The sequence below is a fragment of the Pyrgilauda ruficollis genome, unplaced genomic scaffold (genome assembly GCF_017590135.1).
Source record: "Pyrgilauda ruficollis isolate IOZ18807 unplaced genomic scaffold, ASM1759013v1 scaffold147, whole genome shotgun sequence".
Classification (NCBI taxonomy): domain Eukaryota; kingdom Metazoa; phylum Chordata; class Aves; order Passeriformes; family Passeridae; genus Pyrgilauda; species Pyrgilauda ruficollis.
In genome coordinates this window covers 850,756-877,734 of record NW_024513321.1, presented here as the reverse complement: position 1 = coordinate 877,734, position 26,979 = coordinate 850,756, and the positions used below count along the sequence as shown (strand labels likewise).

The 26,979-nt window shown below is 42.0% G+C and overlaps 1 protein-coding gene across 10 annotated transcripts in view; it reads right to left on the bottom strand.

Annotated features, from left to right (window-relative positions):
- MTSS1 (MTSS I-BAR domain containing 1) overlaps positions 1–26,979 on the bottom strand; it is a 125,364-nt gene that overhangs the window by 13,902 nt on the left and 84,483 nt on the right. For 4 of the 10 annotated variants that reach the window (XM_041460672.1, XM_041460681.1, XM_041460677.1 and 1 more), the window contains 8 exons: positions 20,611–20,695; positions 19,115–19,206; positions 17,341–17,415; positions 11,618–11,629; positions 6,287–6,444; positions 4,937–5,044; positions 3,888–3,985; positions 1,703–1,913 (listed from right to left, as the gene is read on the bottom strand). In XM_041460672.1, the coding sequence (XP_041316606.1) occupies positions 1,703–1,913; positions 3,888–3,985; positions 4,937–5,044; positions 6,287–6,444; positions 11,618–11,629; positions 17,341–17,415; positions 19,115–19,206; positions 20,611–20,695 (839 nt within the window). The remainder of the gene's footprint in view (positions 1–1,702; positions 1,914–3,887; positions 3,986–4,936; positions 5,045–6,286; positions 6,445–11,617; positions 11,630–17,340; positions 17,416–19,114; positions 19,207–20,610; positions 20,696–26,979) is intronic. The other 6 variants (XM_041460675.1, XM_041460678.1, XM_041460682.1 and 3 more) reach the window with 3 other exon arrangements.

The window sequence follows — 26,979 nt, the reverse complement described above, 5'->3', positions numbered from 1 at the left end:
GGATTACTGCCCTTTTATGCAGGTGCAGTGGATACTATGGAAACCAAAGATGATGCTAGCATGTGTAACTGATGTATGTATCTTAAAAGTCAACTTCCTTACCTTGTTACTATTCCAGTTTACTTTATTATTGCTCATTTACTTTTTTGCATTTCACTTAGGTTAGCCATAGCCAATCTAAACAAAACATTCATTTTATTAGTGTGCACAAAGTTCTTCAGGATGACATCTATAAAAAAAGCTGCTGTGTCCAGACTGGGGACAAAAGAGGTATAGTTTGAAAAGAAAGCATTTCTATTAAAATGAAAGAAGGAAATAAATTTAAAAACCATTGAGTTTCCCTTGAGAATGTGTTCCAAGCCTAAATGAACCAGTGTTGTTTTGGATGATACTTAAAAAATTTCTCTAAGGGTATGAATTACTAAATGTTCTGCAAAAGGCGAGGGTCACTGCTATCAAAGGTGGCCTAGGGTAGTTTCCACGGGCAGGTGACACTTGATAACCACTAACACTTGCTGACTATTAGGATTAAGACTCCCCAACCATGCCTAAAAAACTACCTAGTCCTCAACATGCAAAAAGGAGTGCAACTACATTTTTGAAGTAAAAGACAGTTTTTCTCCAGTGAGAAAATACACCTCAGGGTGTATTACAATAAGTAATACTCAACAATAGGATACTAGGTCCTTTTCAGTTTGAAGGTAAGATTTTCAATGGGATTTATAATGTGAGAAGGCAATTCAGCCTTGTTTTAAAATGTTACAGTTGCTGTGTGATTTCTTAAAAAAACAGCAAAGAGAATTCAGGTGCTGAAAGATACAGGCCACAGAGCATTGCACACCTCTGCCTGCAGATGGTCAGTGAGTTTTTAGAGGAAGGATGCCATGCACAAATACAGTAGCAGCTTCCTTCTGCAGACCCAAAAATGCTCAGGGCAAGTTTGCTTATATTTGTAGTGAAATCCTCTCCATCTGACTGGCTTCAGGATGTTGTAATATATGACTACACAAAAACTCATTTCTTGTGAGTTCCATAAAGAATTAATAATGCCTCCCATTTTCATGCAGAAACCTTATTTCTGCAAGGTCCTCAACTGAGAGCCCAAAATTCAAGTCTACCCACAGAAATGGGTGTCATAAAAAATGGAAAAACAAATTCCATAAGATGATGCTCATAGCATTTAGAGTGATCCCAAACCCATTGCAGAGAAGGAATTAAAGAAGTCTCTCTAGTGCCACAGGCACCAGTACCACTACTATGGCTGTCAAAAGGATGTTCTGGCATCAATATTTGCCCATTAAACAGCAAAGAGCCACCAGATATTAACCACTTACAACCTGTGTAGGATATTAACTGGTAACCTCAGTGGGTAAAGTGAATATTATTCCCTCTATAAGGTGGGTCTTCTTGCTCTTGGTTGTCTGTATTTATCTCAAAGTTAGGCATCTAGGCTCCCTCCAGGACCAGAGGGAAAACTGTACAGCCCAAGAGCAACTCATCCCTTTTATGCCAAAGCAGCATAAATCACTCCAGCTAGAGGCCCAACTTCTGGATAAATGAAATGCACTGAGACAACCCTTACCCTCAATGTTTAAACTGATTCCAGGTACCCCAAAACCACATCAGATCCTTTTTGTGAAAGGTGAGCCAAGTTAGAGAGTCCAGCTCACGCTCAGGTTTTTGTTCTCATGCTTGCACGTACCTGGTTAGGTGCTTCTGGTGGCATGGGGGATGGCGATTTGGACTGGAAAGCATCCTGGGACATGAATCCAGAATCATGGGAGGACACACTGGACAGCCTCATGGGTGCCTGCTGAGGCAGATTGGAGCTGCGATAGCGATAGTGTGAACTAGGTGAGTGCGAGTGCGAGCCACTGGACCGGGAATCACTACTGTTAACGCTGTTCAGACTGCTGTGAGAGACAAAAGGAACAGAGAAAGGAAAGGGGAGAGGAAAAGACACAAGGGTGGGGTGGGGAGAGACCCATATACAATACAATTAACATTCCACATGTCTCTAGCAACAGGCAGCATAAACCGGAAAAGAAAAATGTTGACGAATTAAATATATATATATATATATATGCACATATATATCAGTAAAGAACCATAAGCAGCTGCAGTATCCCTGGCGACCAGAGAGAAAATGGCATTTTATCTTGAGTGTCATTCAAACGATCAAATCTTTACCATTCAGACTTCAAACTCAGGTTAGGGATGAAGGAATTGCTACTTGCCCTCTCTGAGCACAGCACTTGCTCAGAAAGTGTCTGCTGATGGTTCTCTCCTATTTCTGACTTACACTTGGACCAGACTGTCAATGGGATTTCTAGCAGGAGGACCAAAGACACTGGAGTTCATGTAAAAGTCTGCCTCTAGGCATGCCGCTGCAGACAGCCAGCAGGACAGTGTGTGAGACTTCTGAAAGCATCACCAAACCCCCACACTTCAGAGTACCTGGGACACGTTTTGCTCACTTGAAGGCTTCCTACCAGATAAAAAGACATGACAGCACATGGAAGCCAAGCCACTGGGTATGGAGCTTTAGTCAGTAACAAGGACAACCAATGAATGAAACCCCAAAATTAATATCCATTAAAACAAACCGAAGTGATTTTTCAAAGGAAAAGATTGACTTTAGTCCTCAGAATCCATGCATGACAGTACGCTCATGCCAATCACAATGTGGGAGCTTTTGGAATTCCCTGCTGGGGTGGCTGAGCAGAACTAGCAGGATGCACCAATCTGATGGCAGCTCCCTGCTGCACTGGCAGGAGCCTGGCCTAAGGATGGCTCCAAAGGATACACAGGTGAGGCTGCACCTCCTGTGCACCAACACCACGTACAAAGATGTGCAAGTCAGCAGGGAGCAGAGCAAGAGGAGCTCTGCTTTGTTTTACCCACACACATCAGCCTGTGCCATACAGGTTTTACCACACAAGAAGATGAAATTGATTAGGAAGAGATGATGAATTTTTGGGGGTTTTTTGCCATTTTCTTTTATAGCTTCAGGATATTGCATCTTTAAGCCTGTGCTCATTGCTCTAAATATGCACGTTTTCACATATATATATATAAAATACTGACTTTTTAATATATATCTGCATGCAGAGACAAGTAGGTACAGGAAGTCGTGTTCACTTGCTCTGACATGCTGCAGGTAACTTTGCTCATACACAGGGAACCTGTAGTACATAGCTCATACAGCAAACTGAAAGGTAATCATTTGAGAGCAGCTAGAGAGGTGTTGAGCAGAATACACAACAGGGTATCTTCCTTTTCAGTAAAAGGAAAGCGTAAATGTGGACACCAGGATATGGGGGCAACATGCTAGTAAACTGTTTTATGAGAGAAAACAGTTTTTACAGAGAAAGCATAGACAGAATCCAGTGTTTCAACATATTTCAGGACAGCATTAGACAGCATTAAACAGTCAAAAAAACTTGTATCAAAAAAGCATTTCCATCTACCAGACTGATAGGGCAATTGCCAAGGATGTTTTTCCCCTTTTCAAATAGCTTAACTTACTGATTAGTAACAGCTACTTAGAATAATCTAAAAAGTCATCACATGAAAAACAGAAAAGGAAATTATGAGTGGACAATCTCAAGAGTTTAGACCAGTACAGTCTGCTCTTTGATCCAAAATGGATTCAAGAGAACTGAATCAAAAGCATCTTCAAGTTGTGTTGAGTTCAAAAGTTGTTCAGTCACGCCCATCCTTTTTAATATCCCCAGCACACACTTAAATGAGTAAAGACCATGAGGGACTGTTTCACTAAGACTTGCTATTTAAGATTTAAGAATGTATAAAAATCCATTTCACAGTCTGAACTTGCCTCCCTTTGCCCCAAACAGCTTAAAAATAAATATTACCAACTGACTTACCTGCAAACACTAGATTTTCTGGACATGGTAGTACTGGGAGAGGATGGAGGAGTCTGGTAAGACCAGCTGTAATCAGAACCTTTCAAATCTAAAATTACCTGATGAAAGATAATCAATAGCATCAAGGATGTGGAAAAAATTCACCCTATTAAAAGAAAGCATCTGCTTGTCATACAGCATTCATCACTGCCACAAACTTTCAGTGCCAATTGAGTCTCAGTTCTCTTCCAAAATTACACGGTATCACACAGGTGAGTCAGTTTCATACTTGGCTTTCCTGGTATTAGCATACTTCAACACTAAGGCTGACACCACAGAAAGAAAAGTTCAGATCTGAATGGAAAAAAAAACTTTTAGAAAGTAAATTGGAAATTTAGTTTTTGCATTAAGGAAGCTTTTCCGGTTTATTTTGTTTTGTTTGTTTTGACTTAAAAAATTATTACAGCCTTTGAGCTGAAGTACTGTAACATTTTAAACAATTAAATGAAGATTCAGTATTCAACCACAACAGAGCTTTACACTTCTAGGTCAATGATAAGGTGATTATAAAGTGTGACAAAAAAACTGAGTTCACACAGCAGGGTTGCAGACAAATGTCTTATTTGGATTCATTTAATGACACACATTTTCCTATGCATTCTAAGGACAGGATGGAAAAATGCTCAAATGTTAGATTCCGTCAAGCTACACAACCCCAGCAACTCTGTGACTACAAAAAGACAGGGATGCTCAAACGTAGGGCAATGACATGACACTCATTTCTCAAAACACTCTCCAAAGAAACTGAGCATCTTCAAAGTGTTACTGCTACCATTTCACTCCGTTCCCACCAAGTATTTTAGGGGCACTCAGCCCCTGAAACAAATTTTCACAAGAAGACAGGTTTTTTTTTTTTAAATTGCTCATGTTAAAAATGACCTTGCTGCTGTAAAGCCTCTACAAAACATCACGTTAAACCACTAAACACTAGTGGTCAATATTCCTCACAACACAAAAGAAAAGGCGGTGCAAGCCACAAACAAAATGTTTTTCAGGTAACAAGATCTAACCTGTTCACTTGAGGATGGCAATTTGTGCGGATCCATGGTAAGACTTTTCAGGTCATCTGATATGGTTTGCAAATGGGTTATTTCTCCTAGCATTGATATTTCTTCTTCCTGTAAAGAAAAACAAGCCAGGCTAACCACAGCCTTGGTTTTAAAAATCCCACTTGTAACACAATATGTGACCTTTACAATTTTGCTGATGACTGTGGGGATGCCCAGTGGAATTTTCTTTCCACATTAAGTAATTATGAAAAGTTGAAAATATTAATTTAGAGTTTTGTAACTACATTAAGATTGCTGCAAATTCTAAAGCCCAGAAATTTTCTATCTCATCAACAAGATAAATAAGCCTCAGCCTTCTTCTTGTGACAGCTTCAGAAAAAGAGTGTCAGTTTTGCTGCACTTGACAAATACCTAACTGTCCTACGTACAGTCACTAATGTGTCCTAACAATTTTAAGCCTGAGTGTAAACAGGGTTTAAACTCATAGTTTTTGATAGTTAAGTTAAAGGCATTATACAAGCACAGAGCATTAATACATCTATGACTGATTCTGTCTCAAATTCCATTGACGGCTAACTCAGATGATTCCCCCACTGTAAACTACCACAGTAATTCCTTAGCTACCATGTCTTCCAGGTCCTCTCAGTCTGGAATTCACGTCCTCCTGTTCAGCCATGACTTTTCTAATTCTCTAACAACGGCTTTCTGTTGAGACTGATGCTCTTTGTAAACAAGCACTGAGAACACTTTCCCAGTAGGTTGGTGACCCTTCAGAAATGCACCTTACTTGCACAAAGCCATGAACAATTCCTTGTCAGGCTTCAGACTACCTGAGATGATGAAAATTTGCCCAAACCTTTCCAATGAACTGAAGAACTGTCATGTAGAAGGAAAGAGCTATCAGAAAACTGCAAGGAAGCAGCCTGCAATTTGTCAGATAATGTCATTATATACACAGGGGAGGTCTTGAAACATTTATCAGTCCTAGCACTGGAGTAGGAGTAAGGAGGATTTATATTAAAATGTGATGTTAAGAAGGAAAGCAGTGGGAAAAACTGCATTTGCAATGTCTCAGGCTGGAATGCATAAAGAACACAAAGTGACTTTGGTCTTTATGCTCATTGTTTACCCATCAGTCACCTTGAAGGTGTTCAGTGTTCCATTGCTGAATTACTCCAAGTGCCTACAAAAAAGGTCCCAACTCTCACCGCTTGCTAGACAGAGAGAGATACAGGCTGTATTTTGACTCTAGAAATGAATTCCTAAGACATAACAAGATACTCTCTTCAGAGGCTTCTGGCCACTTATCTAATCTGTGAATTGTACTGAGTGAAAACGAAGAGCTCTTACGATCACAGGGCGCAGCATCGAGATGAAAGCACAGAATCGACCGCGCTCCTCGATCAGAGCTTTTCTGACAGCTTGCTTCTCGGTTTCTTCAAGCAGCAGGTACTTATCATTGACATCTTGTAAAGCACTATCCAGCTGGGGCTGAATGTCACCCCGTCCTGTATGCAGGAAACAATCAAGAGCACATATTGTCAAAACTATGCCTCTCCAGAGAAGATGACATTATTTTCAGCCAGCACTGCTGCCGGATTGTGCTTTTGCAATTTGAGTCTCAACCAGCATTTTCCCTTAATTCAAATCATTAAGGATGTTTCCCCTCACAATTAAATCAAACATTTCAAAGCATTTATTTTTTCCCGTTTTGCACAGAATAGAAATCCAGCTCAATTCAAAAGGTTTCAACAAGGCAGAGACAGCATTTTAAATAAGGACTTTATCAGAGCATTAGCTGTAGAAACTCTTCACATCATCCTTGCCAATAACCAAGATCTTACTAACTGGGAGAGTATAAATCCCTAGCCCAAGTGTACTCCTCTGCCTTTTTGCATTTGTGCTTAACAAGGTCCTAGTAAGAATTTTGTGGAGCCACTAAATGAATCAATCAATCTCCGATAAAAAATGCTACTATAGACATGTTACTGATCATCGGACCACTGGGTTCAAGTACTCTGTACAAACCAACTGCTGAAACCATTTCTTCATTCCAGAGTCCAAACTAAACCAAACCTCTCAACATAGGTAATACATATACATATTTTTTGACATGTGTATGTATATATACACATATGTTCAATATATGTCAATGCATACAATTAAATTCCAGTATTTTGCAATAAAAAGCTTCACCGTGTTAATTACAGTCAACTCATAATATCAAAACTTCCTGTGACAGCTAAGTACCTTATTGTGCGCTGAGTGCTTATGCTGCATCATGCCAAAAAAAAATTCCTCCAGGAATTAAGAGCTGCTGCTTAGATATACTATAACTAATAATGCTGCAGTTGCAAGATGTTTTCATGCAGCTTACACCCCTAAATATTTTAAAGCACCTCAGTTATATAAATTTGTTGCAAATCTCCCAGAGATACCATCACATGCAATTTAACTACCAGGAAGATAACACTGAAAAAAATGGTGGGTGAGTTACAAGCAGTGACCCAAAATCAATTTTTTGGATGATAATCTTTCTGCACAGAGGATTTAAAGCTACAAGCAAGAGGAAAAAAGTCTCCTTATGTGTGTAGTACATAATGCAGACGACTCAATGTCAGGCTTAAAAAAGAAAAACCTTTGCCTTACTATTATATGTATTTCCTTAGTACTCCAGAGCAAGGCAAAGCCATCAGCCTCCCTGCACTGAAACACAGCCAGAGCTGCAGGAAAAGAGAGCAGCAATGGAAGCAAAGAGAATCACGCTGGCTTATCGGAATTACAGGCTGGATATATCCAAATCTCCCCTGCAGAGAGTTAGACATAGTCCAGATAAAATGCACTGACACCCACATGCAGAGCTCTGCAATGGATCCTGGAAGAATCACATGCAGTGCAACATGGACACGGCCACTGCCAAGGCCACCTGGAACCAAACTTCCAGCAGTGTCTGATCCTGCAGATCAGTCTGGCTGCTCTAATGTAGTCATAAAACTTACTTACTTGGAAGTAAATAAACTTTAAGAAGAACAGAGTATGAAGGTCCTCTGTTTCCTCCATCAACATCAGCATCTACCAGAAATAAGTTACAGCAGAGCTTTGGGTACCTCCCTGAAGGTCCTGTGCCTTTTTGTCCATCACCCTCAAGAGACAAACTGAGCCTTCTGCTTCAAGACCATTCTGTACATTTCAGGCCCTCCCCATACTATGCCATAATATGCAGTGGTTAAACATTTCAGACTTCTCTGGAGATGCTCTTTCAAATTCTTTAGGAAACAGAAATTTGCATCATTGCTCAGACATTTTTGAGTGCTGCCTGGAACTACAGTGGGTAAAATAACTACCTATTTTTCAAGCCTAGATACTGGCTCACTACCATGGACGTACCAAGTGCAAAATATATTAGCTGCAAACTAAATGAAACACTCATTAGTTTGGCTCTGGAGAACTGCTATAAACATTCAGCTGCTCCACCATAATCATGCACACAATGCAGTAAATTCTTGTTAAATGCAATTGCCTATGCAGTGAGAACACACACACACTTAAAAAGCAACTGGACATCATTGACAAAGTGGGTTCAATTATAGTGAACTTTGGTACTTTCAGAGGATCTTAGAGCAGGACATCTTGGACCAGAGAAACAAGAGCAGCCAAAACCTGGGGCAAGAATAAACCCCATCTGCACCTGTGTAATTCACTCCATTCAACAAAGTTATGAGAATAATGTTCATAATAATGCTGGTATTGTAACCCTTTGGTCAAAGCATGTGTAAAACTGCACCACTCTCCAACTTCCCCTGTACCTCTACAAAATTCCCATTTTATTTCTTCCAGTACAGTGAGAGACACACCACTTCTCACCAGTATTTTCACAGACCCGTTTTTATGCTCAGGGGCATTTGGGCAGTCTGTGAAAACACAGAAGCTGTCTCAGGTACAATTCAGAGCAGGAAACAAGCTTAGGCGAATCATTTAGATGAAGCTCTGAAGTCAGATGTTTACAGATGAATACAGCTCTCTCCTGGTGACTTCTCATAACTCATCTTTTAGGAGGAGGAAAGCTTTATCAACATCCTTTGAAAGCTCCACAATGCAATCAATCTAGCAAGTCTTTTGAAAGCAGGCATAGCTCTTCCCACTCCCTGAATCGCCAGCTGCACTCAGCTCAGGAAATTTGAGGGATGTGATCTCTGCCTAATTGAATCAGTTTCCTTTGCTAAGCAGAGCAGAGCATTCCCACAGCAGCACTCCTACACCCGGAGAACACCAAAGGTGTGAGGGCCAACTGCTGACCACCTCTGCTCCTCAGACACCGTGGGTCTCCACTGATTTGAATCTGCTACTTATCTCAGAAGGGAATATTGACCATCGGAGAGTAATGCAGTTCTTTCCCAACTTGAACAACAAGGAGAAGGTTAATTGGCCAAAGCAGTATTTTTGATTGCAGTATTTTTGCTGTGGTCACAAGGCACATCTTCAAGAGGAAAATCAGCAAGTGATTATTCCCTCCAGCCCACAGTCTCTGGCCTTTAGGTTATGCATTCCAAAACACTTCCAAACCAACACAACTACCACAATGACATACGACAGTTCCAGAAGAAGTTTATCATGCAGCAGCTGTGGAAGTGCACCTGGAAGGACACTCCTACCACAGCTGCAGGCAGGTTTGAGTGACCCACCACAGCAATCACCAACAGCAGTGGTCAAAAGCATCCAATGTAGTCACAGGTCACTGGTCTGCAACCAGCCAGACATGAACAGGAGGTAGGGATGGCTCTGCAGAGCGTGTCCGGCTGCACCCAGAAGAACAAGTCAACAACCTGAACACTGAGGAGGAATTCAAATCCAGCCTCTCAAAGAGGAGCTCTGGTGATGCAGAGAGGAGCACAAACGCAAGACCAGAAGTTATGGACTGAATTCTCCAACAACACCATGCTCCAACAGCCTGGTGACCGGCAGCTGGACACAGGCAAGTGACAGCTCATCATGTGCAGGGAGCTGAACTGCTTCTCATCAAAAGTAACACGGATCTGCTGCTATTTCAAGGACAGTCTCAGTGTTACCCTCACAGCAGGTGCTTTACATCATTATTATGACATGCAAGGGCTTTAAAAGACCAACATGCAATAGAACTTGCATTTTACAGTGTTTTGTGTGAATCCTGGCTGAAAGCCTCATGCAATTTCTTAAATAACTATTGTCCAAAAAAAACTTTAGTAAAGGAAAAATATGAGAGGAAAAAGGAAAAGGAAACCTAATTTTCAACCCAACTTCATGCCTATACTGTATAAGACATACTAGAAAACTCTCAACAACACCAAATAATTTTTATATTCTCTTTGTGCAAGTCGGACTGCTAAAGTAACTGCTGTTATTGACAATGCAATGCAGCAAATATTGGTGAAATTACTGTTTTCTATGTCCTCACAGAAAGACACTTTTTAAAGCATCTGCACAGAATTTAAATATTCAGTATTGGACACTTAACAGAGTGGTAGAATATATACGGTATGAGACAATGCTGAGTACACCTCTACTTGTACAAATCAAAGTAGGCTCCAAGACAGTCATTCCCAAACCACCTTCTTTACAAGAGCATGCCTGCTCCAGCTGCCAGAATGAACAACCTCTACATTCTGCACAGTAAAGCCAACAAATGAACTAATATGGAACTGTGCTGAGAACGGAAGAATTCTGCCACCATAAACCTCCTAAGTGGGATTAACCTCAAACTCCTTCAGAAACCAAATCTGAGTCTTTCTTTTGGCTACTGGAGATCTGAGTCAGCTGCTCATGTTCAAAAGTGCAAAGTTTTGCCTTAACAGAAAAGCTACAAGTTGCCAAATGACATTTCTAGATTGAATTACAAACCAGGAAAGCCACAATGTGTGGTTTCAAAATATGGGGAAAAGCAGCAGCCTCAACAAGGCCCAGCTCCAGAAGCCCAGTGGTGGCACCTTGCTCAAGAGCTCGCTGATTTAATCAATTCAGGCTTCTCCTAAAGGCAACACCTACATCACTACACTTACAAGTGCAGGTATGAGTACTTTGTTCAGATTCAGAAACACCATGCTTCATTCACAATGGGATTTCAAGGCAGCTACTTTAAATTTGCAAAATAGCTGAAACAACACCCCAATTTAAACATATCTGAGATGTGATCAGGCAACAGGAGACAACTGTGATGCTGAATTCCAACCCTTTCCCCAGTATGAAGTAAATATTTCTTATCTATCAGGTAAGAAAAATGCATGCGATTTTCATAAAAAGGGGAATTTGGATCACAGGTTACAGAGACCAACATTAAGGACTTTAGGCTCTAGACTTTAAAAGTCATATTAACAATAAGATACTCAATTATTTGAACATCACCTTGATGACATGTCTATTCCATTTAACTTCTCTCCCAGCTGTGACAAGATTTATCTGTCCACGTTATCCCTTTCTAAAATAAACCAGAGGTTTATCCACAATACTGGTTTTCTTCTTTTACAGTGTTCCAATTATATGCCAAAAGAAAATAAATCAAAAGATGGTTTGTTCATCAAGATTAAGCAATATTTTAGTTGCATTAGAAATTAAAGTCTAGGCAGTTAGTGGAGACCAGACACCATAAAGAGGCCACAGCAAGGGCTACAATAAACCAGCCACCAGGGTCACAGCATGGCACAGACTTACCCAGAGCCTCAGCTGTCAGGCAGGTGCGCATGGTGAGAAATTGCAGGACACAAAATTGACACAGAAAGGAAAATAAAAAAAGTCAAACTGGTATTCTAGCATTCCTAGAATTTAGACATTATCATCAGCGCCAAGACAAGAGAGTGAGCAGTTTGGACTAGACTATTTTGACTTCTTCTGTTGCTGATAAAGACAAAGGCATTAGTTTTGCATCCCGGTGAGCTGTTGCAAATTAAACCCCTGGTTATTTACCACACAGTTTTATTTTATGAGACTTAAACCACTTTAGACTCCTCAGTGAGAAGATGTGCTTCAGAGAAAGTGCACAACACAGATAACCAGACCCTGGTCAAGTGGCACAAAGCTCATCCCCTCACAGGGAAGAGGGAACTCAAACCTGCAGAACTCCAGACTGGTGCTGCGTGAGTAACCACAGCACTTTTTGACGTTCTCTACTGCAATTACATTAACAGATTGTTCATTAAATGAAAACCTAATTGCTGATGCAATGTGGAAGAACATCAAAAAATTAACTATGATATGTGTATTTTAATTTAAAAACTTTATATAATAAAATTTTGCAATAAAACTGGCTTGCTGTCAAAAAGAGGGGAACTATCAAGGGGCCTTCAAAACTCAAGGAACTAAAGTAAATCGAAGAAATGTCTTCACTCACTGATTAAGCAACATGTCTTCACTGCATTTTTGTACAAGAGAGCTCACATTATAAGCTTGCAGGGGAAAAAAAACCCTAAAACAACAAAACACACCAAAAAGCCCTGCAGGCACTATGGTCTCATCCACACAGGATTTTTTGCTTGCAAAAGATAAGGAAAATTTGCTCATTAGCTTCCCTCCTTCTGAGCTGCATCTTATTGACTCCACTGAGTTTTGGCTCTCACTTCAGTCATGGTGCCACAGTTGATCAAGTTAGAGGAATGAGGCTCCCTCCTGGGGAGGAAGGCTCTGGCCAGGGATTCTCCCTCTCCAGCCTGCCACTCCAGACAGGGCAAGTGCCATGTACAGAAAGGGTGCAAAGTGAGAAGGTCAGCACTTGCGATAAGAACTGAGACATTCTTCAGTCATAATTGCATTGAAGAGCTTTATGTTTTTTAGTTTAGAGTCACAGGCTTTGCACAACCATCCTTGAGAACAGTCTAGCAATATTACAAAGACCAGAGGATAACACAAAAAAACCTAAAAAGGCTCTAAAACACAAATACATAATCTTTGCTAACCAGGAGGTGGAAGAAAAAGCACTTTTGGCAGTATTACAGTAAATTAATAATCATGTTCTGCAGTAAATTAAAAATCATGCTCTATTCTCTAAATTTCATTAGAATCACAGAATACTCTCCAAAACTGCTGCATATTCAAAAGGAGAGACTGCCAGTTTGGATACTCAGCATTGACAGGGACCCAAGAAGAAATGTTGTACTGAATGTTAAGGGAATTCTGCAGAAAGTTCTACATGTCTTACAGATGAAACTCAGTTTTCTTATTAACATGTGTTATATTATTGGTAATGTTACATCCACCAGCTTCTCACATATCCACTTGGATTTAAACATTTTCCTCAAAGCTCAAACAGCGTCACATGAAGAACCTGAAAATGAAACCTACCAGTCATGTTATAGGTAGGAGTGAAACCTGTTTATTTATTCATTAATAGCCAAGCTGAAATACAGAAAATACACCCAACATGCACTCCAGATTTTGCAGATACCTTCAGATATATTTTAATTTAATCACTTGATCATTTTTTCTTCAAGAATCATGCATTTTGTTAACCTTCCCAAATGGTTACATGCAGAGCCACAGCTGCTGACTCTCTCCTGATTCAATACAGCATCAACAGCTTATAGCAACTATGGATCCACTTATGAGGCCCTGAATCAGCAGAAACCTAAACATGGAATTTATTTTAAGTATATGCATAATTATTCTGCTGACTCAGGTTAGCTGGGCTGACTTCTGATGGCCAATGTTTGTCTGAAAACAAAGAGCAATTTAGAAGATGTCTGCAATTCTATGCACTACACAACTTCATCTGTTCAGACAAGAGCTAAGTGTCAATGCTGGGGTGGGCAACAAGCCCCAGGGGCCTGTTCCCCATGGGAATAAGGGCATAAGAAGGCCTTGAAGAGCATCATGAGACCCTCAGGGACTGCATGGACCTGGGAGGTGCACCAGGATCCTATTTAAGACTACATAGATTTAGCTTCAGGTGGATTTTTTTTTAATAGTTAAAGACAACAAATAGGGTGAAAATTTTCTCTGTGAGGTCTTTTGAAATGCAAGACCTTCATTTCACAGTTGTGTCACTTTACTAAAAATACCCTAACAAACTTCCAGAAAGGACCCTGGACTTCCTTTTGTTTTGTTTGGAAAAGTTTGGTGTTTTCCCCATTTCACTTCAAGCTTTGGAAACACCCTTATTGCAGTGAACGTACTTACTCTGCAAACGTAATTTCTAACACGTGATCTGAAATGCCCAGCCTGAACTTTGACCTTGGCCACATGGAAGAGGAACAAACAGACCACGCAGAAGCCATGGAACAGGCAAACCCCTGTGGATTCAGCCCCCCAAAGCTAAGGCAGGGAGCCAGGACAAGCCCCACAGCCCATGACCCTCCTTCCTAAACGTCCTTGGGATGCAGACAAGGAGCAAGGAGCTGCTGCGCATGCTGCAGCATCAGCTGTGAGAGAGAGCCCTACAGCCCAATGCATCAGGCCTGGAGGACACCACGGCCAGGATGCGAACGAGGAAAGGAGAAGCTTATATTTGAGCTCCTCCACCTGGAATTGCCCAAAGCAGAAGAAAAACACTTTCCCATAAGGTCAGATGGGAAATAGCAGAATAAGCTTAAAGGACCTTTATAGTAGCATGCACAGTGTTGAAGCAAATCCAGAATTCAGCAAACATCCTGCTTGCCCACAGGTGATCATAAAGTTAATACAAAAGTATTCTTACAAGTGCTAGGAAGGGAATGAATTGGTTGTTTTAGAGTTCCCATAGGTGAGTCAGTAACTTTACAGAAAAATCAAAGGGACAGATCCTGCTTGAGGAAGAACAAAACAAAAAAAGTCTGTAAAACAGAGAAACAGGAGAGTTGAAGACACAGGAAGACATTCATGCACTCAGCCACATGCCTGCCAGCATAATTTTCCCATAGTTCAAACCTCATTTGTGTCCTAAAGCAGAATCACTTCTGCAGCTTTATCACGTTATGAAATAAACCCTTTCTTGATTTTTTTCTCAGTAGAAGCAAGAGCAACATACTTCACCACACAGGACATTGAACAGATCTGTCAAGATGGGTACATACAAAAACATTTTCACAACAACATTTGACACTGCAGTCAGACCAAAGCTTTATTTCCTCAAGATAGGGACCAAAACAACAAAGAGGAGAAAAGGCACCTGCTGCTGTTTTTTTCTTCTAACTTAAGAATTGTTGATAACTTGCAAGAACGCAGGGAGAACTTCCTCCCATCCCCTCTCTACTCCTGCTGGGGCCAACAGCTTTGGGCATTCACACTCACAGCCTTAGGAGCCAAGGCCTCTCCAATCTCTCTTCCCCAGGGGCCATGAGAACACATCTCAGCTCCTCGGAAATATTGCAGCTCCTGCATTTTCCTGTACTGGCTACCTGTGAGCCCTCAGCTCTTCCACCTGCCCCAACACACTCAAACATCCCCTGACTCCCTTTGGTTCTGTGCTCTGGAGCAAACACCATGAGTCTGACAGAAGCTCCAAGAGGGACAGCACAGAAATACAGCACCTTCACCACACCTCCAAAAGAACATTGTAATGGCAAAATTAAGCAAGGGAACTGGATTTAAAAAAAAAAAAAGAAACAAAACTTCAATCACATCATGGCTGCTACAACAACAGCAAAATGAGGCCTGTTCCACTTTTCCCTAAAAGACGTTTAATCCTGAAGGAGAACAAAACACGAGTTTCCTGACTCTCATGATGAGACTTGGTTCACATTTGAGGAGGGGGATATGAAAGCAGAAAATCCAAGGACCAAGTCTGCTTGCTTTAACCACTGCTAACAGATGCAGGTAGCATCTGCAGTATGAGAACAGTGGGTTGGTTTTTTTCCAGCAGCTTTTAAGTACTTCTCTTTCCTCTTCACACTTCACAGAAAGTGATGTCTCCTCCTTCAATACTGCAGAGTGATTTATTGAACACTCAGAAGCAGGATAAAGGGGAAATGGAGCCAGACAGCTGCCAATCCATAGAAACAGGCTCAAAAAATGGCTCACTCCTCACAGATCCCAGACATCCACCCAAACCATTCCATGCTTCTATGTTTTTCTCAGTGCTTACCTACCATGCACTGATGGGTTGTTTGTATCACACAAGGACAAGAAGAAATAAGACTAGAAAAAGTGGGGGGGAGACAGGAGGAGACATGGAAGGAATATCACAAACTTTATAAAGCTGTTGGTCTGCAGTCAGACATTTCATCACACAAAATGAGAAACATGTTCACGCATTATCCAAAAAATAAAATCTTATCTCATGAAGTCTTATTTCAAATGGTAAGGATCACCAATCTAATTTAGAACACTGACCTGACAGACACACAGAACCTACTGAGCTAAGCTCCCTGTTGGTGACTTTCATCTCTCCTTTCCTCATCTCTTATCTAAAGTCAGCTAACATTCAAGAGCAGTTTTTCAGTCACCTGGCTTTCTACCAGTGTGATTACTGATTCACCTATATGGAAGGACAGCTAGAGACAGCTCACCTGCTCTGGGTAACACTTACACAATTTCAAAATTTCAAGAAACTCCCCATCCCAGCATTTATTTTGCTGGTCCCTGGGTTCAGTTTTCAGGCAGGAGGGGAAGGACAAGTTTCAACCTGCAGACTGAGAGCTGCTCAAAGCACACTTCTGACCCAGCTGGGAAGAGCCCAGTGCAGGAAAGGGAACCAGGAAGTCTTCTGTACAAGCTCCCTATCACTGCTCCAAAGCCTGGTGAGGTTTGCACTTGGCCAAGTAAAACCCTTAGTGATGGCAGTGCTGCATGTTTCCCTCAAAACAGTGATTAAACACCTATGACAAGGTGGAGGTGGGACAGCAAGATGAGATACAGCTGCGAAAAAAGACAAACTGTCTTTCAGGAAAATTCCCTTTTTCTTCTCACTCATCTTTAGTTTTCTATGATTGCCAAGAGTCCTTCCCCCCTGAAAACAACCCATGCCACTGTCTCACACTCTGACAGATAAAGTAAGGTTTAGATAAAGTAAGGTTTAGGAGATTAGAGGCTGATGAAAAAAAAGAAAAAAGAGTAAAAGTGGCAGAAAGAAAGAACAATGAGAAATGTTAATAGTTAGGGAACATTTACATAATGGGTTTTTTAGTATGATTCCAAAAGATTCTAGAAAATTTTACAGGTATCTGCACAAGTCATGTTAAGAGTGTCAGTGTTCCTAAGAAGAAAAAGTTAGCAGTAAGGGCTCTATTTTAAAACATTATTGACTTTTCACTAACAGTTTTAACGCTTTTGTATAAGAACATTAGACAGCAGCTTCAGAACATGATTTAAATGACACATAGTAATTGTATCTAGGTTCCCAAATAAGTCCAGGAATACATTAGAGGGGCAGGATTATTACAACAGAAAATCCTATCACTGTTCAATCTTTGAACTGTCAATGAGCACAGCTCAGAAGGCTGTTAACAGTACAGTATGAAGCAAGTTACCTTTCTTTGCTTTCTTCTGTAGCTTCAGTGTATCGGACGATTTCTTTTTTATCTCTTGGCGGGCTTTTTTGTATTCTAAAAAATACACACAATCTCTATTATCAATACAATCCATGTGAAAATTAATGTTTTTCACAGAAAAGGCTACATTTAAAGACGTTAGACTACAAACTTTTAGAGAACAGTTACTGTTAAACAAAGCAGCTTAGAACTCACATTCTGTAAAGCCCATACATTTGGCTTAATATAACATTTTAGGGTGTGAGCACATTCACATACCAAAATCTTTCCCAAATAAACAAAGCTTTTACAGAAATAACAACTGAGAACACAGTACAAAATTAGAATGCTTTTCATTTCATCCACTCTCAGGAATGGAAAACAGAGATGACAGGTTTCTCGAAACATCTGTGTGAAAAAACAGCAATCCAGAAATGGCAAGGCAGAGAATATCCTGTGATCCCTCTCCAGCATGAGAGTCAGGCAGAGGAAGAGGCTGCTAAAACTCTACCCAAGGAAGGGTCACATTGCCAGCTCCTTCTGATGAAGTGGAGCACACTGCACTTGTCCTCATTTTCAGATGAGCTGCACATCCCAGGAGAATTAAAATCCCAGAACAAAATATTCAACCTCTAGTGCAGGAACACTAAAGGCACCAGATATGAAAACTGATACTTAAAAAAAAAGAAGAAGATACAAGGCATGTATGCATGTATATACATGTACACACACACTTCAACGAAGCAGATCAGTGTTATTACCCATCTGTAGATGGAAAAACAGAAGCAGATTCATGGCAGGCACAAGAACTGTACTGAGGCCAACTGCACTCCCAACAGCCAAGTCTGCCAAGTAAACTCTAAATCTCACTGCCCCTTTGGCCTGGCTCACCCCTACTAGCAGTGACCCCATGTGACTCCTCTCTCCTGCTCACTACATGCTTAACACTGCAGCACAAGGCAGGAAGTTTTCCAAGAGCTGCTGATTCAACTGCTTCTATTTGACCCCAGTAATGACGAGGCAAGAAGGAAATCCTCTTTTGGAGGTCAAGCCCACTCCTTCCAATCAGTTCCCATGGTGCTGCTGCTTCTTTCAGACATAACAAAAGTCTTAAATTTTCAAGGCTCAGTCAGTGGTGAACTACAACGTGCTTTCAGCACCTGAGCTAGAGGGCCACCATTCCCAGTATAAAGGCATCTACCAACATGTGCTTGCTGTGCAAGACTTGGCTGCCTGCTGCTCCCTCCCCCAGGAAAGCCTCTGGAGCCATCATCACCCCTGCAGCCCAGGGCATTCCACGTCCCCCAGCAGAGCTCTCCTGCTCCACAGGTGCACTCTCTGTACGGCATCAGGTCCAAAACAACGATGCTCAGTGTTCTACAGAGCTGTGCACTCTCTGGGGATGCTCTGGCTGAGGCATAACATGATCTTACAAGCTGCTTTTAACAACACCCTAGGGCTTTGCAAGGATATATGCGGCATCTCACATCCTCAGCTCATACAGGGAGAGTGGGCTAACAGAGTTAGACCCAGTCACTGTTTATCGGTCTAGGAAAACAACCCACCCCCAAGGTCCAGCAAACTAAACCTTCAAAATGCACACAGCAAGGGTTATATTTTTGTTAGGCACTTTGGGAGAGGAGTGTTTCAGAAGAGAAAAACTGCTATACATATTGAAGCATGTCATTCAGTTCTCCAGTACAAACATGAAAAGAGGAAGCAAAACTGATATTACAATCTTACTCCTATTAAAGAATTCTTCCTCTGTAACTACCTTTTGCATGGTCTTTATCCAGCTGATTGGCCACTTTCTTCCACTCTTCCATCTGTTCTTGAAGTGGGTTTATCAGACAGTCAATTAAAGCACTAATTTTGTTGAAAAAACACAAAGAGCAATCAAATCCTGCAGATGCCCTTATTCTTACAGAGAGAGCCAAGGTCAATACTGGAGTATTTTTACTTTTTGCTGTGACAGCTACCAGTGTCACAATGTAAATATCAGAACATAAAAATGTTTACACTAGAGAAAGCAGAAAAAAAAGTAGATTAAAAAAGAAATCAAAAATCCACATCACAAGATAACCAGAATTACAAAAGCTCCAGACAGTGAGGAACAGAGAGTAAAGCAGAGAAGTGACCTGAAACAGTGCAGAGTAAACAGATCCTACTCAACTGTCACGTAATTTAAATGGAAACTCTGGACACCAGAAAGGTTCATGCAACCATGGAGATTATAAACTCAAGTAGCACATGTATATACACAAGAAGACAGAGCAGCTGTAGAAGAGAACAATATCCTGCCCACTGATGTGCCTCACCTCACACTGATGCAGTCCATGATACACCACCAGTAATGCTCCACTAATTAATGAGACTGGGATCAAACCATTTAAACAGGAGACTAAAACTGTCTGCTCGTGGCCAATTTTATAAATAACTTTATTTTAAAGTAATCACAGCATAATCATAGAATGTCTTGGACTGGAAGGGACCTTAAAGATCATCTGGTTCCAACCACCCTGCCATGGTCAAGGACACCTTCCACTAGACCAGGCTGCTTATACCATCCAACCTGGCTTTGAACACTTTCAAGGATGGGAGGAAAAAGGGAAAAAACATAGCAGGCCATCAGGCAAGTGGCGAAGCATCATTTTTGTTCACCTAAGGTCTTGTATAACTTTTAAGTCTGGTTAAAAAAGGCACATATGCAAACTACTACTAACTACTGAAGTAGGTTGCTTTTGTACAGCCCACGCTGCACATCAGTTAATGCTCTCTCATTACCTCTGCATCTAACTTCAACTGCAAAAACAGGATGAGAGAATTTGCATTTCCTATACTGCTCTGCTGAAAGTTGTTCTCTTGGCCACGAACTATTTGGGCTCTGCAGCAAGCTGAGGAACCAGTACAACACTTGCTGCTGCTGCTGCTTGTTTAAAACCTAGTGACAAAGCTTAAAGTCCTGAAACAAAGACAGGCCAGTTGGTTACATCAGCAGCTGCCTGTTCAGCACTGAGCAACAGGGACTGACAGTGGGAATTTGCAGCACTTAGAGGTGATTTGAGGTGAACTGGCCCAGCCCCATAAATGTGCAGTGAAACCCAGCATGTTCACAGCACCTAATGCACTGCAGGGAGAAAACAACTGCTGCTCTCAGTGACACGGGCAGAGGTCAGCTGAGAAGCCAATGCTGATGAACAGCTTTAGATGTTCCCCAGCAGCACATGAAAGAGGAACCTTCAGTGCTGGGCCACGTATGGAGCCACTCACCTTGAGAACTGCCTGAGTTTGGACTCTATACTTCTGTGCCTCATACACATCCTGGTGAGAGCAGACCCAATCTCTCTGGTACCACCTGAAAAACAAAAACCAAAAGGCAGGTGAGACACCTGATGAGATTCCTGCCTGTGGTGTAGAGGCACAACAACCAGGAGGGGGGTGCCAAGCCTTCCAGAGCAATTGTAAAACAGATTAATAGTAAGTGTATAATCAACTAGACTACTAACAGGGCAGATCTCAGTGGTACCTGCCACCCCTGGAAGAGATTAATTCCTGTTCACCTAGACTCCAGAAACGAGCAACCAAACACAATTAAAGCACAGCTCTTCCAGGCATTTTCTGCGCCATGAGGCTCAACCCTGCAGCAGAAGACTTGAAAGAAAAGGGTTTGAGAGGTCAAAAGCCAAGTAGCACAGCTATCAAGGGAGCGGGCATCTGTGAACAAATTATTTCCACATTTTAGGAACAGACCTAGGGGATTCGATGCAATTTTCCCGTCCCTGGATTCTCTAGACCCAGCGCCTCAAAGGGGCTCGGCGGCCGCAGAGCCCGGCCCGGCTCCCGGCACGGCCACCAGGTGGCGCCGTCGGCCGCCGGGCGGGACCAAACCCCGCTCGCGAAGGGCCCCGCCCGCTCCCGGCACGGCCTTCCCTGCTCCTGACACGGCCTTCCCTGCTCCCAGCACGGCCTTCCCTGCTCCCTACACAGCCTTCCCTGCTCCTGACACAGCCTTCCCTGCTCCTGACACAGCCTTCCCTGCTCCCAGCACGGCCTTCCCTGCTCCCTACACAGCCTTCCCTGCTCCCAGCACGGCCGTCCCTGTCCCTGACACAGCCTTCCCTGCTCCCAGCACGGCCCTTCTTTCCCTGCTCCCGGCACAGCCTTTCCTTCCCCGCTCCCAGCACAGCCTTCCCTGCTCCCAGCACAGCCTTTCCTTCCCTGCTCCCAGCACAGCCCTTCCCTGCCCTCTGCCACCGGCAATCCCGGCTCCGCGCAGCCCATTCATTCCCTCTCGACAGAACTTTGTTTCGTCCAGTGCCAGTTTTGGTACTTGCTTAGTTCCCATTTGCACGTCGAATCTACCATTTTGGGATACAAACATCAGCCTTCTTATGAACTGTTTCCCAACTGTAGTGCCCTCTGGAACAGTGAATGCATCAGTATCTGTTTAGAAGTCTTATTTGATTATTAAAATAACCTTAGGCTTGTATCATGGAGAAAAATTCCCTAGGCTTTAAAAATAGTATTGCTCAAGTAAATTAAAATATCTTCCTAAGAAACTTTAACATTTTTAGTAATTTTGATTTTTTAAAACCTGAAATCAAGTCACCATCTTCCTTCTTGCAGAATTAAATCCTGTGCCCACTAAATGGCTCTGGAACAAAGACATTAAATAACTGGAACAAATTGTGGCTATTTGGTATTGTTCAAAAAGACAAAGTCCTTTGTCACTTGCCTGATTAATCATGTTTTTATAAGGAGCTTTTGAAATAATTATTTGGTAACATCAAAGAGCTGCAGTCTCGTTGCATACAGGTGGGAAAAGCACATGGACTCCAGGCTGGATCTGTACCCAGCTCTTCCCCTGATGCTACACTTACACAAACTGAGACAGACTCCAGAAACTCAAAAAGGCAATACAGAAGATGGGGAGAGGTGTAACAGAGAGAAAGCAAGTGGAGAAAGGGAACAGCATCCACAAAGAATGGATTTCTGTCCCAAAACATGGGCATTTTTCTCTGGATCCACTGCCAAATAAAAGTAATTTTATTTCAGAGGCTAATGTGGTACACAACTGCAATGGCAAAGAAGAAGAAATGAACCAAACATTTCCCTGGCTACCAGCACTGAGTTTAAGCAATAGGTAGGTTTCTAAGGCTGAAAACTCACTGAAATACTGGAATACTAAGGACCATCAATAGTTAAGTGACACTGCTTTCCTAAGTCTGTTGTATGGAAAAAAGAAGGGTCGTATCAGAACAATAAAAAGGAAGCTGTGTGTTGGGGGAGACTAGGAAACAAGGGTCAGTTATTATTAACATTAAAGTCCAAGGTTACAGAATTTTAACTGAAACACAATCAACCAAAGTATAAATATATCCCCTCAACACACAGTACAGATGATGGGCAAGGTCAGCAGGACAGCCAAACGAAGTTCAGAGTGGGAAAAAAAAAAAATCACAACAAAATAAATTAAGCCTGGAATAAAGAGGTTTGTCCATGGAAAAAAAAAAACCAACACAACTGGTTGGTGATGAGTGGGCTACTGGTTCTTCCCAACTTTTGAAACTTCATGTTATCCATAAGTGTTTACAAGAAATCAAATGATGAGGTGTTAATTTTATTCTGTGAATGAAAACTACTCTAATGAAGCGAAGGTAAAAGGAAAAGAAATGGTTCTGAGAAATCTTTGATGTCCCTTCTGGAAACAAGGTGTTGCTGAAGATGGATTGAGGATTCTGCTTGGGAAGAAGACTGAGGAGTGCCGCTGAAAAGTTTGGGAGAGCTGAGCCAGCTCTGCTTGGTCAGCATGGACCCAGGGAGGGGTGCAGGGAGTGGGTGGGGCTGGCAAGGGTCACCAGACTGAACAAAGGACGTCTTGTCCATCTTGTCCCACACCTGAATCCCACTGCTTCTCCTCAGCGTATGATTGACCGACTCCAACAGCACTGGAGTTCAACAGACCTTTACTTCCCTGTTCTCAATTATATTAACTGTCAAGGATATAAATGCTTCCTGAGAAAGTAAAAAAAAAAAAAAAATTAAATACAAGCCTCTCACCACCCCTTGATTTATTGAGCTGGAGGACCATGGCCATCACCAATGCATTCAGCTGTTCTTCCACGAACAACCACAGTGCAAAGGGCTCATCTCAGCTTTCAGCAGGTTGTTGTAGGGCTGGTTCCCACCAGCAGAACTGCACAGATGCTCCTGTCTCCAAAGGTCTGGGATCAGCTGGCTACACAAACTGGCAATCATTTAGTACCACTGCAATGGTTTGAAAATATCCAGATGTAACAAGGGATGGTAATTTGGATTTGTTTCTTGTATCCAATATCAGCTGCAGTGAACAAGACTCATCTGTGCTTTATATAAATTACAGTTTGATGAGTAGTTTACTCACAGCCAGAGCAGGCAGCCAACATGTGCACTCTGCACTCAGGGAGGCACCTTACAAGCAGCATTAACGTGTGTGCAAGTCCTGGTACTGGCTCTGCAGCTGAGCAACCAAAATCTAGGAACAAGGTTATTGCAGTGGGCAATGCCACAGTCACACAAGACCTGCTTCACCTTCCAAATTAATTTATGGCTTATCTTTTTAAAACCTGCTCCATAAGTGACCAATTGCCTATTGACTCAAGGTCGGAACCATGAGCCAGGCAGACAGATGACCAGTGGAGGTAACTTCTTTTTCAGTGCTGTCAACCCCCAGATGTGGTGGCAGAAAGAGCATCTGACAGAGAGGTGTGTCAGGAATACACCAAATGCACTGTCCACCTCCACTCATAAGCAAGTCCCTGGAAGAAAGTCAGGACATCCTCCAGCAGCTGTGATTTCCCAAATAGAAATACTGAGGCCACACTAGCAAACCTTTCACCAAACCACAAGTAGGCTGGGTGGGTAACGTGGCTCCATTCACTGCCCTGCAGCTCTGCAAGTCAAACTGCTGTGCTTTGGGCTCTCAGTTTATAAAATGAGGCCATGAATCATCTGCTTCTCTGACATACTGTAATAATTCATCCAGTAAGGCAAACAATGCCTGGGAACAGTGTAAAGTAATACTTGGAAACCGGAGATGAGAGCTGTATTCATCAGAATTCCCACTCAGAAAAAGTGGCTTAACAAAATGCTCCTGTCAAATTTGATTAGAAAGTGGGTGATAACATCAGCCTTACATCTCATAAGTAAAAGGCAATTCTGCAAGGCAAAACGTGCCTACACTCTCACCTTCCCTGCTTTTCCCTTTCCAGCCTAAGCCTGTGAAAGACCACAAAGTTTTTTCATGTGAGATAACTAAAGAGAAGTCTGTGGACCACAACACCACAATGAGTCCTCTATAAAGGGCATAAATGATTTCTTTCGATGCTTGATTGTCATTCAACATCAGAGAGAGACAACAGTGTGAGATTGTAGGAAAGAGACTCAATTGTTTTATGGGAGTCATTATGTTTGTATTTAATCATGATCATATATCAAGGAAATCATTATTTGATGAATTGTGCAGCTGCACAACTGCATGGCCTCTATGTACTCCAAACAACTCGCTACAAACAACCTCTTCCTCTTCTCACTTCACTCTTGAGCAACTCCAGCAGCCTCAGAAGATGCTGCCTTTCAGGAAGTGCCTTTAATGTTCCAACTTACTAGCGAGCTCACCTTTATCTTCAAGGCCATAGTCCAAATGTGCCAGCCACTTCCCTCTTTCCCAAAAGGGAGAGAATTATGTAAAATGGCTGTAATATTTTTGTAATTTTGAAGTTATCAGAAGAGGCTTCTGAGTAAAGATTAAAGCAGGAGCAGAATGGAGGCTGGATTATTAAATGCAGTTCTGAACATGGAGGCTGTGACAAATGACTAACAGTAGGACATTTTAAGCTAATGGCCATTTACCCAACCCTTATCCAAAGTCATGCTGCTAGAAGAGCAAGCAGTTTCCATCACTGATTACATGGGACACAGACCTTGATCTTGCTGAACTTTTTATACGGATGCCTCCATGAAACTCAAGGATGATGGGATCAGTTCCAGGGTGTTACAGCAAACAGAGAAAAAAGGACAGCTTTTGCTTAAAACTGAGTAGCACAGGTATTACTACTGGGACAGAAGCCTGAAAGCAGAGCTATGGCAGCTCTCTATGTTCAGGAGCATGAAACAACAGTTTCCAGGTAAGGCTTGCAAGTTGGAAAAACACATCAAAAATTGCTGACAGACAAATGTCGTTCAGCATCCACAAGGCAGGAAAAGAAAACAGGACACCCTTATTCCTACAGCTGTGAGCCTTTCTGAACAGCCCTTGGTAAAGTCTCTGAAAGCTGCTGCTCCAAATCAGAAAAAATTATCTCCTGAGGCTTTTTTTTTTTTTTATTTAATTTAGACATCTCTCACTGAAGACTGGAGCAACAAATTCAAGGTCAAACTCACCTATGAATTTTAGATTAACCAAAGTTAATAAAACAGCTCTGGCAGGCCACTGTCATGTACTGCACCTCTGCAGTTGTCATTGCAAAGGAACAGATTGCTTGCAATGTTTGGTCGAGTGCCCTTTTGAACAAACTGCTTGGAAAACATATTTACAGAGGCCTGCTATGAAGTTCTCCATCACATTTGCCAGAGTCCCACACAATCCAGGTGAGAGGAAAATGCAGGCGATGGCTTATTTTCTCATTTGCAGAAAAAACTAGCATTTGTTCATGGATGGTACTGGCAGGATCTCAAATTGCACTGTCATTGATCTTAGATGACAAAGGAGTTGAGAAGAGTGGCAGTAGCAGTTAGTTAAAGCAGCAAAGAAGCCAAAGGAACAGGAAATCTGAGCCACCCCTAGCCCACAGCCTGCCCTGGTAACCACCAGCTTTCGGAAGTCCTTGTAACAGACTATGACCAAACTGTGACCATGTCCCAGTCACTTTGTTAAAGAATATGCAAGAAAGCTCTTGTGACTTCTTCTGAGCTTGCTTATTCCTTCAGTGAGCAACATTTTTGCTTACTTTAGCTGTTCTAGCTTAGCACTGAGCAAAATCCTCACCCCATGGGAGTCAACACAAGCACTGCCATTGAAGAATCAGGGTCAGAAATTCACCCACGCACAGAGAGGTCACTACACAGTCCATCCAACACGTAAACATGGTCATGAACCAGCCCTGCTATAATCTCTGGACACTCTGGGTTTAGTCAGCCTTCAGTGCATGCAAAGCTCACCTGTGGCCCTCTGCTTTGAAAGAGGATGTCACACACAGAGGTGGATAAAAGTGCTTTGGCAAGGTTTAAGTTATCACAGGATGCATCAGTTCAATTTCTGAGGAAGTCTGTCATTGATTCACAAACGTGTGAGGAGACACAAAATGCATCACTGAACCATGACATCCTGTCAGAGAGCAAAGTCCAGAAGTGTTTCCCAGGAACAAAATGCTCAAGTTTGAGGTGTTCCTGTCAGGAGTGCAAGCCGGCTTGCTCCCTCCTCCTCTCCCTTTAACGAACAATGTTGCCAGCACAGACAGAATTTTGCTTCTGGTGATTTCTTGCAAGAATTAATATCCATTCTTCCTCACAGGTGCCTACTGTTCATTTTTATGAACCTAGAATTCTGCATCAACTTTTTAATGCCACAAAACCAAAGCATGATTAAAACCAGATTTGTTT